Source organism: Cavia porcellus, unplaced genomic scaffold (assembly GCF_034190915.1).
Source record: "Cavia porcellus strain 051 isolate PalLab524CR breed Dunkin Hartley unplaced genomic scaffold, mCavPor4.1 scaffold_1, whole genome shotgun sequence".
In the NCBI taxonomy this organism is placed as follows: domain Eukaryota; kingdom Metazoa; phylum Chordata; class Mammalia; order Rodentia; family Caviidae; genus Cavia; species Cavia porcellus.
Window position 1 is genome coordinate 90,188,314 of NW_026947484.1, and position 11,657 is coordinate 90,199,970.

Sequence of the window (11,657 nt, forward strand, 5' to 3'; positions counted from 1 at the left end):
GAAGGTGGGAAGAGCAAAATCTGTACTAATCGCTAACCAAATTAATGGCTGCAACTTAAGTAGTCCAGGCACTGAGTGAAGTGTCAGAGTTTCAATGCTTAAGTGAAATTGGGGTCCACAATTGACTGATGAGGAAACAGATATTCACAGACAGATTAAGGAATTCACCCGGGCTAGTCACACAGACAGCAAGTGGCAGCCCTCCATCCATGTCTGCTTATTCGTATGTTCACCTGTTTTCTTTCTCTCAACATTCCTTGCTTGGAAAAGATAACACAAATCTGAAATTTTTACAGGTGGTAAAAAGCTGACTTAGATGATTCACTGTCCTACTTGAGACTGGTTACAATGATAGCCAGTTCCTTTTATTAGATTAGCAATGGCTTAGAAATCCAGCTGTCTGCACATCCTTCCAGCAGGACCCTAAACATGAACAGCAAGCTGCCTTGGGGAATGAATTAAAAAAAAAAACAGGGGAAAAAAGCGTAATCTGGATGAACTACACCTCTGTTTTCTTACACAGGTAACAAATCATCCTTTTTGTTTGTTTGGTTGGTTTTTTGGGGACAGGGTCTCACTATGTAGACTTGACCTTGCTACGTAGTCAAGGTTGGCCTTGAACTTGCAATCTTTCTACTTCAACCTCCCAAGCGCTGGGATTACAGGCACCACCACACCCGGCAATAAATTACTCTTATGGGCAATTCAGAAACCCTCGAACTTCCTGTATAGCCAACCATTGACCCAAATGTACCCTGTTCTCCAATCTTGCTTACTGATACCTAACACAGGTGTTTTATTTTTATCATTACATAACAGATGCAATCTTTTTATTTCTCTCTCTCTCTCTCTTTTTTTTTTTTTTTTTTTTGTACCAGGGATCAAACTCACGACCTTATGGTTTCCAAGCAGGTAGTTACAGCGCTGAGCTAAAGCCCGGGCCCCTATTTCTCATCATTATATAACAGATGTAAATTTTTATTTTTTATCACTAGGAAGTTTTATTTTCTCCTAGTGATATCTGAGATGGAAAGAGCCAGAGATTATTCTAGGGTGATGGAAGTGTTCCTGCTGGATTGTAGTGATGGCTACAGAACCCTGCAAACTGACTGAACAATCATTAATTAAACAGAGTTAAACTTGGAGCTGGTGGTGCAGCTCAGTGGTATAGCATTTCAATCCCCCTAGCAGGTTCAATCCGCAGCACTACCAAAACAAATGGTGGTGGGGTAGGGACTCTATGATGTTTAAAACACACTTCAATAAAGCTGGAGTTCTGTAAGTATACTGAGATAACACTAGTGGACTATGAAAGTAAATTCTCCTGGCAGAGAACATAAAAATATCACGCTGTTAAAAAGCACTACAGGGAGTTCGTCTGCTGCACTGTTTCTATGGAGAAGAAAAGCCACCATTTCCGCTGAATAGGGCTACATCCTATCCCAGCTGGGTGCCACAGCATGAATGCCAAGGAGGAGATTTTCTTCTTTACAGGAAGCAAGAGATGCTAAATAGTTTGAGCACCTGGAAAGAAAAAAAAAGGAAGCAAAATCTGGAAAGGGTAGAGGACTATGTCTGCAGTTATTGAGCGATGAAAGAAAGTGCCCAGATGAAAAAATACCAGGTCCATGTTAGGAACTCAAAATCCCAGCATACATCCCAGACCTGCCAAGTAAGAAATGCAGGTAGCAGGACGCAGGGATGTATATCTTAACACATCACTGGTTCCCAGCCAGTTAATTTTATGCACACTGAAGAGAATCACTGAGCTAGATCCAAAATAAGGCCTTGTATGTATGCCACTCTAGGATGACTGAATTTTACCTCAAAGATAATGAAAATCTGTGGATAGATTTTAAGAAACAAGGTAAGAATGGATTATACTTCAGAAAGAGCAGCCCACCATGGCATACTGCTTTGCAGATTAGCAAGAAACAAGAGCCCTCTCCAGAGCTGGGGAGTGCTGGTATACTATCACCTCCTTCACCTTGCTAAAATATGTCCCCCAGAGTTCATGTAGTGGCAACTTAATCTCCAGTGCAATCATGTGGAGAAGTGGATTTCTGAAGTGACAATTAAAGGACTAATTACATTATTACAGCAGTGGGTTAGTCATCACAGAAGTAGTTTCCTGATAAAAGCAAGCCCAACCCTCGTTTAGTTTTACACGCATGCTCTCATCACGTGCTGCCACAATATGACAAGAAGATCCTCACCAGATGGACCCCCTTGACCTTAAATTTCTCCACAACTAGAACTATAAGAAATAAATCTCTGTTATTCATAAGTTACCCAGTCTCGGGTGTTCTGTTATAGCAGCACAAAACAGACTAATATACTGACCAAACATACATATGCCTCTAACAAATCATTAAAATCCTGTAAGAACACTAACACCAATGAAAAGAGAGGAGTGCACAGAAAAACATCTTTGGGAGACCAGTGATTATAATATTTATGTGTTACAGACAAACGCCATTTCCAAAATACTATGTTCATTGCCACTTCCCTTGCTAATAAATATTAATGCTGGCTGGTTGTAGATGGAACTAGAACAGATGGCCTTTTGAGTCTCTTACATTAAGTGGTTTCCCCTTTCCTGGCAGCAAAGGACAGGTGTGGAGACTTTAAACTTGGAGCATTTACCCAGCTGGATTTCGTGGGTATTAGCCTGGGAGGTAACTGCATTTGTCCCACAGGACTCAAGCAGGTGAGAAGGACTGCTGTGTAGACTCTGGACAGGCCAAGCTTTATACAATGTTCTTTACGGAGCTGGAGAAACAATGCCAAGCAGCCACACAGAGAAGCCTTAACAAGTGTGCTAAGAGCCAGCATTTGAACAGCAGCATATAGTCCTTTAACCTTCACAATAACCATGTGAAGAGGTTCTATTGTCTCCATTTTGCAGAGAAACTGACACTTAGACTAAGGAACTTATCTGAGTCTGTAAAGGAAAAACAAGGATTCAAACCCATTTCTGTCTGAGTTCAAAACTTGTGCTATCCCACACTTCATGGGATGTGTCAAACAAACCTATTTTTCCTAGATTTTGATACCTATATAAGTACTGTATTAAGGAAATATACAAATTTAATTCATAAGGCTCACAACCCATTATAATACAAATTACGTCCTTGTGCGCATTTAGAAAGTATGAACCATACGATCTATGTCCCAAGTATTCAACCATATCACTGTAGAGCAAAAGCAGTCATTGCAACCCCTAAACAAATGGGTATGACAGTGTTCCAATAAAACATCACTGACAAAAACAGGCTGCATTTGGCCTTCCAGTAGTTTTCACCTCCCTCGTCAAGTGGAAAGGACTGTGAATTTACAGTTCCAGCATGTAGCTTCTAACCCTAACTTGGTGCCTAAACCGAGTCACTAAGCTAGTCACTTCCTCTCTGTTTGAGCTGCACTCCCCTACAGAAGTTTCACCTTGACTAGGCACGGTGGTGCGTGGCTACAATCCCAGTACTCAGGAGGCTGAGACAGGAGGATGGCTGTGAGTTCATGGCCAGCTTGTGCTACATAGTGAGTTCAAGGCCATTCTTAACTATATAGCAAGATCCTGTCTCAAAAACATAAACCAAAAAAAAAAAAGTTTCTTCTCAATCAACTGAAAAAAAATTACAAATTAAAATCTATTTTAATGCACCAAAACATAAGCTGCAGACTCTTCATCAAATCTGTAAATAAAACACAGTGGTGACAACACTACAGCCTACAGCAAAGGAGAACCTACAGCCTACAGCAAAAGAGCATTTTAGGAGTACTTCCAGGTACCAAGTGCCCTGGAAAGTATAGTCTGATCTCCACAAATGAGAGCATCAGAGAAGTTACATAACGTGCTCGAGGTCAGACAGCAAACGGGAAGCCAGACCTGAACTCAGCTGGCTGCTCCCTCAGAAGGTCAGTGCTGCTCTGCCCACAGGGCAGCTGGTCTTGCTCAACAAGCACCTGATCAATGATTCCACACAGATGGTGACACAAAAGGCTCCTGGGAGGGACCTGTCTGGTCAGGCCTCATTTCCCCTCTTTAGGCCTCTCTCGCTCTCTCTTTTCATCTGTCTTATCTAGTCCTCTTAAAATGACATGCTGCATTCTGCCTGAAAAATAAAATGAAAATCTGAAGTTTGTTATTTTTTTAGTTCTGAGTGAAAGGACTGGCTGCAAAAGACCAAGAACCCCAGAATTGCAGGGCACCATGGCCTGAGGCAGCAGGGCAAGAGGACAGGAGGGCTGAGCACATCTTCAGAGACTGGTTACTGCTCTTGCTGACTGCACCAGGGCGGTGGCATCTCAGAACTCGAGTCTAGTAATGAAATGTAAACCTATGGAATTCCTCAAATCTGTCTGACCATGTGTCCTCACCTACTGCATTGTACATTATAGTCATCAGTTTTAAGCTGTGATTAAGAAATGTGGTTGAAAAAGGAGAAGTGAAACTAAATGGGATCATGTTTGCTTCTTTGAGCGAAAAAAAAAAAAAATACAAATAAAAGAGTATTTCCCAAGTATTTCCCAACTGGGTATATATATATCTCTCCACTGCCAAAAAAGAAAAACAGAAAAAACACAAACTCATTAGCAACACTAGTTCAAGGTTTATCTGTATCTGGCTGAACATACACTGCAGCTCGCCAGCCTAACCACGTAACTCCCACATTACCTCTGTGGCAGCCTCATTTCATCCACGCCCAAGCATGTTCCCTCTGCTACTCCTCCGCCCGATGAACGAGGGTGATCAGGTCCATCATTGTCTGCTGGAATTCTAACCTTAAACCGTGATCAAATGTCACCTCCTAGATGACAGATGTCAAAGCCGAAAGGAACTTTACAGACATATTAATTTTAACTCCATGTTACCCAAAATGAAACCAAAGCCCACAGGGTAACAGACTTGCTCTAAGTCACAGCTGGTCAGTAAGGATTTGGTCTGTAGGCAGGGGTGTCCCTCTGGGTGACATCCAGGTTAAATGCACCTTAGGAGCCCTCTTTTGTTCTCCCATCAAGCACAGGATCACTTACACTCTCTCTGTGCTCTCTCCTCTGCACATCATGCTATTAGAGCTATTTGTGTGTATCTATATTCCTGACTTCTCCAGTGAGGTCAAAACCACATCTTACCCATTATGTACTGCTATGATTTGTGTCTGGATGACCCCTCAAAGTTTCATACAGTCATGGGGGTACTGTGCTTTTCAGAGGCCTCTGAATCTAGTTTGTGACTGATGCATTTTTAGTGCGGGGACTACGGGTGTTAGTGCTACACCCACCCTAGGGCAGGTAGCCTACACACAAAATAAGAGACACAGTCTTTGCTCGTGCTTCTCCCTTTTTGCTTGTTTTTGTTGTTGTTGTCTTCTGCTACAATGAACTGCTGCCCCTTTGCCATACCACCCTGCCTTGCAGCCAGCTGAGCCAGCTGACTATGGACTGAAACCTCCACAAACTGTGAGTTAAATAAACTTTTTCCTTCCTTAATTTTGAGCTTTGGGTATTTTGTCTCAGCAATGAGAGAAAAGCAAATAAGGCATGTACTAATGTGCAAGTCAGCACTTACAGAGCTACCCTGGAATAAAGTTGGCCTTCAGTGACTGCAAACAGTTATCCAACAAACAAAAGACTACAAGTACACCTGCCTCCCCACCTCTGATCCTGACTCCTTCCTAGTTCTGAGTCCTGCTAGTGCTCCCTCCCCACACTTGTTTGCAGCTCCTCTTAAAGACACAGCATGATCTCTACAGGCTAACATGAGAAACACTGAAAGACCTTCATTTTTAGGTATCAACTTCACTGAATTAAGAGATGCTCAGATAGCTAGTAAAGCAGTATTTCTGGACTGTCTTTGAGGATGTTCCTGAATGAGAGTGGCTTTTAAATCAATGGACTGAATAAGTTACATCAATCTTCACCAATGTAGACAGGTACTGTCCAATTGGCTGAGGGTCTAGACAGAGCAAAAAGACAGAGGAAAAGGGAATTTGAGCTCCTCTTCCACCTGGAAACCAACACACCCACAATCTCGTACCAATGGATGTCAGAACTGGAAGACTCCAAGATATACAGCTCAGGTTCAACAGATCAGGTTCTCAGGTCTTTGTATACTCCAACAGCTCAGGTTCTCAGGTCTTCTGCCACCAACTGAATTAATCCATCATCTCCTCCTGATTCTGAGGCTTCCAGACCTCAGCTGAACTGTGCTACCAACTTCCCTGGCTCTCCATCTTGTAGACAGTGTACTGTGGAACTTCTTACTCTAATAAATCCCTCCTCTTCTAATTACCTATTTATCTATCTATGCTATCAGTTCTGCATCCCTGGAGAATCCTAACATACTACCCCTTCTGCCTCATTTCCTGCCACTTCAGCCACTCAAAGTGCCAAGTGCTCTCCCCAAGTTGTATGCCTTATTCCGTGGTTCGCACTCCCCGGAACACACTTCAAGAGCTCATCTCATCCTCAAATTAGTTCTATGCCATGGCCAATGCCTATTCCTCTTCTAAGACTCAGAATTTCTAAGAAATGGTCTCCTCCAGGAAATTCCTATCATTGACTCTCCCTTCCCCCAGAGAGGTGTCCTTCTGTGTTCTCAAAGTGCCCCTCCTCCGTTGGTTCTTAGCATACTCTTACCTCTCCTCCCCCTCTCAGAATCTAGAACAATAATCACACATTAAATCAGACTGAGTAATTCTTCTTTACTAGTTACCATCAGACTCAATAAATATAGACAATGTACCATTTTTAATGAAATCTCTTAATCTAGATAGGCCCTTATGTATATACTAGTATAATATGAGTAATACCAAGGGGACATGTCCAGGGAATCACAGCAAAAAAGTATTTACTACACCAACACACACACATATACACACACTCTAAATAAACAGCTTAGGATGTATGATGCCATTATGAATGTATAGCCATTTCATGCTTCAGCAGTCCCTTTAGAGAGTTGTGATGACTTCATCAATGTGGCCACCTAGCCTCAGTGACCCTGGGTGATGCATCAGGAGGGAACACAGGGTAAAACTGAAAAGTTCTAACAGCAAGGGAACAACAGACAGCTGGAAGGAAGAAAGCCCCCTCCCATCCCTGAAAGCCTCACAGGTACAAAGACTACCTGAGATAACCCCAGTGGCTCACTGAGCGTTTCTTTATTACCTGGAGTATGGGTCTCTGGTATATGAGGGTTCAGATCTGGCAAAGTCAAGACAAGGTGCTAGAACACTGGTAGTGCAGGTTAATGGGGGCTGCTGTCACAGATGGCTAGAGGGAAAGCATGAGCCTCAGAGCCCTCAGTGTCAAGATTCATGCTGTAATTAGTAATAGCACCCATGGCCAGCAACTAGCACATGAAGGTAGACAGCTACCACTGACCTGATAGTTGTCTACAGAAGCCTAATACTCTACCCAACTTCAAAAAAAGAAAGGAGATATCTGGGTACAAAAAGAGGAGAGGCGAGTGAGGTCCAAGACCAGCCTGTACTACACAGCAAGACCTTGTCTCAAAAAAAGAAGAGGAAGAAGGGTGAAGGAAAACATGAGTGAAAGTTCTGCTGAGAAAATAATATCCAAAGAATAGATGGGAGACAGGCATCTGGCACATGGCTATAACACAGCATTCTGGGAGGTTCAGGCAGAAGAATGGCAACATCACAGCATAATAAAAACCTGTCTCAAAATTTTAAAAAGGCTTGAAACATTGCTCAGTGCAAAAACCTGAGTCCAAACCACCATACTACAAAAGACAGAAAGAGACAGACAGACAGACGAAAAGAAATACAATTTCAAAAGAAATTCAAGACTGGTCGTTTGACTGTTTTTTAACTCCTGAGCTGGAGAGGAGCTCATTGTAAACTGATGCTGTTTTCCTCTACTAGCTTGCACTACCAATTTACAAATACCCTTCCTCGCTTTACCGTTACCAACAGCCCATGCTGCCTCAATAAGAAACCTCTCAGTGAGCTACAGGGGTTATTCTGGTCTTCCCTGTCCTCATTACCCATCCAAAGGGAATAGGATTAACCCTCTTCCATCTCCTTAGCTGACATCACTACCACGTAACCTGTGGTTACACAAGAACCCAGAATTATCAGTTTCTCCTTCCCTTCCTGTACCACTAACCCTCAAACCAGGAAACAAGCCATCAAGCCATATCCTTCTCCACATCCTCACTGAGAAGTGCAAATCTAGCCTCTCCTCTGCAACCCCACAGCCTTTACTCTACTTCAGTCCTTGTCAACTGCTACATGAGCTGACTCAACAGCCCTTGCCACACCTGCCACCTGTTACTGAGTAACTCTTAATTTAAAATATAATAAATTAAACTATGCATATAAATCACTAATTTATATAACTATATAACAACGGTATAACCAAATTCTTCAAAACATTTAAAATTTATTTGCCCAGAAAAAAGAAACCAGTTTTGGGGTGTTTGTTTGTTTGGTTTTTTCTGAGACAGGGTCTCACTATGTTGTCCAGGCTGGCCTTGAACTCATGATGATGCTCCCGCCTCAGCCTTCTGAGTGCTGGGATTATAGGTGTGTGCCACTTCGCCCAGCCAAGAAAAGTTTTTAAATTATTTATAGAGGCTGAGAGTAGAGTGCTTGCCTATTATAACTGAAGTCCTTGGACTGATCTCTAGCATCATAAAAATAAATAAAAAGTTAATTTTAGTGGTTAACTTGTTTCATGAGTTTAGATACAAGTAAGATACATTACCTCTTTTCAGCACTTGGCATAAGCATTGAGTGCTAAAATAAGTTGTTACTACTATCTCTAAGATGATAATGTGTAATCTATTAACTGGTGATTTCTTACTTTTTTTTTTTTTTTTTTTTTGTAGTTCTGTATTACTTGTATCCTTACACCGCTTTGTTTTGTTTTGTTTTTTCTCTTTTTCCTTTTAAATAAAATTTAAAAAGAAATAAAATAAAATAAGTTACTAATTTTAAAAAAACAGTAAAATATAGACTATTTCACTCAATCTCCAAGTCTCAAGTTACACATAGGAAAGCACTGAGGGCCAAACATAAGCAACATCCACAAAGCCATCAATGAGCTCATGAGGATATTACTACACTAATTACCATACTAGTACCATTCTGAGATACAATTTTAAGGTCAAAAAACTGACAAGAATGTCTCCCAACCTTAACCATGTAGTATTTGTTACAGACTTATTACTGATCTTGCATACATTCTGCACATCTTCCATGAGCTCCAACCCTAACCCTAATCATCCTTTGAGCTATTTTCTAGAGTTCCTGTTCATAAGACATATCACCCTACACAGACTATAAACCATAGTCAAAACTGTCTTATCTTTCTAAAAGAACCTACCAAATTCACACACAGAACAAATGTTCAATAAATGCCTTCCTCCTCGATTTATACCAACAGATAATGGTGCTCCATGAATGGAGAAGGCACTCATAAAGATCTATACTTTGCTCACCTCCTGTGACTGGCATCCTACCTAACATATAATAGGGGTCTAAGTGCTAGTGAATATACGACATGGCAAAAACCAAGAAGTTATCAAACAACATCTTCTCTTCTGAGGTTTTCCATTCTTTCGACAATTGGATTTAGCTCAGCGGCATAAGTGCCTGCCTTGCAAGCAGGCGGTCGTGAGTTCGATCCCTGGTACCGATAAAAAGGAAAAAAGACAAAAAAACAAAAACTACAAAAAAAATTATGTATTTACAAAGTTGCTTTGCACCAGGCTATCTGCTCCTCTGAAACCTAACTACCCCACAGAGGTACAGGCTTTCTCATCAGCAAATACATCTCAAAGCTCAGTTCCTCCTAAAGATAAGGCCTGTCACTAGAGTGACTACATAAAAGCCCCACTTTATACCTATTGTACCAATAGGAGTAATAGCATCTCCTCAACAGTGCCCTAGTCCAGCCCCAGGCATAATAAATTTTTCAACAAGTAGAATCTGGATTTAGAAATTTCACTTCACATTTACAAATCACTCTGTCTGGTTTATAAATATTAGTTTAATCCTATGATCAAATAAATAGGTATCTATAAGGAAGCAGTTGGAGACAAGCCTAGAATGTAAGACTGTTCTCACACCGATGGTAGAGAGCCTTGCATGCAAGGAGGAACGGATCTTTTAATACTTATCATACAACGGGGAGCTATAAAACTTTGAGGAAGGAGGTGAATGTATAAAGCAGTGGGAAAGGGTTATTACCTTGATTATAGGGACGAACTAACACTGACAGAACAAAGGAAAACAGCTGGCCCCAGGTCATACCAAAAGAGAGCCTACAGCTACAAATAAAAATTGTCACAGATGAAAGAAAACAGCAGCAAACATGCTATTTCATCGTTTGCCTTTATGTGCAGTTTAAAAGTTTCGACAATACAGGGATGCATCTGAGCAAGCTCTAGTTCACTGATCTATGGTCTTGGAGTTCTTGCTGCAAAGGACATTATTCTCTGCCGGTCGTGTAAGGGAGCCGTAATTCAATCGTCGTATAAGGGAGCTTCCTAGCATTAAAAAGATGAATAGAAACCCTAACCGGCCTCCTCCACATCATCCACAGTTGCATCACTTGAAACCAAAGTCTTCTCCAAGCAGCGACCTGTACAATTCAAGTCAGGTAAAATGGCAGAAGCAGCAGCCGCGGCTGTCGCAGTTGCTCAGGTCGCGGCTGGCGCCTCAACCTCAACTTCAAGTGCAAAGACAGCGCTCCATCCTGAGCTGCCAAGCGCGGAAAGGAACCGTCAGTAAATCAACAGGTCCGGAGCCGGCCGCGAGCGCTCGGGCAGCAGGAAGAGGCCAACGAAAGCTGAGACCCCGAAACCCCCTGCTCCTGGGCGACGGCCCCCTGGCCCGGGGCGACCCCTACCCGGTACCCTGCTCCCCTGCGGCCCCCCTGTACGCCCTGCGGCTCTGCCACCACGAAATTCCCATAGAAGGCGATGTTCCCTCGTCCAGAACCATTGCACGGAGCCCAGACGGCCCCGGGTCCCCTCCCGGGCTCCCTCCCCGCGCGCCAGCCAGTGGGACCGGGCGGGGGGCAAGAGGGCGGGGCCTCGGCTCCCGCGGCCCTGGCTCCCGGCGCCCGGTCTGGCTCCCGGGCCGTACCTCGTCCGCTTCCAGGTCCACCTGGCTGCTTACGAACGCCATGTTCCTCCTCAGCCCGCCGCCGCCCCCAAAATCACACAGGAAACTTGGAAGCGACTCCTTCTGCTCAGCGCAGCAAAGCGAGGGAGGAAGGGGCCCGCCCCGCGCGCCCGTCGGGGCCCGGGCGGGGCCGGTGCACGGCGGAGAGAGCGCTTTCCACGCCCCCGGCGTCGGCGGACCCGCGGAGCACCCATTTTTCCCCCGCGGACTCCCCGCTGCAGGCTCCGCCCCGCCGGCATCGCCCCGCCCCTGCTTCGCCCCGCCCCCCGAGGCGGCCCGTCGGCCCAGCCAATCAGCTTCCAGAAGCGCTGCGGCCCCGGCCCACGCACTGTGTGGGCGGACTCGTCTGACTGTCTCCCGGCGTCTGGCTCCCGAGTCCCGGGAGTCCCAAGGGTACAGCGGTCGGTAGTTCCCGGAAGGCTGCCCGCTCCCAAGCTGCCGGCCAAGGTCAGATCCTCACTCTGAGGCGTGCGGAAGCTTCCATCTGCTCTTCGTCAC

The 11,657-nt window shown here is 44.0% G+C and overlaps 1 protein-coding gene across 2 annotated transcripts in view; it reads right to left on the reverse strand.

Moving 5' to 3' along the window:
* Window positions 1-11,367, reverse strand: part of Ttc39b (tetratricopeptide repeat domain 39B) — a 124,357-nt gene extending 112,990 nt beyond the window's left edge. For both annotated transcript variants that reach the window (XM_013155089.2, XM_003472248.5), the window contains exon 1: window positions 11,121-11,367. Coding sequence is in view for 1 of the 2 variants with exons in the window: in XM_003472248.5 (XP_003472296.4) it covers window positions 11,121-11,162 (42 nt within the window). In the remaining variant the exon portion in view is untranslated. The remainder of the gene's footprint in view (window positions 1-11,120) is intronic.
* Between the last annotated feature and the right edge of the window lie 290 nt (window positions 11,368-11,657).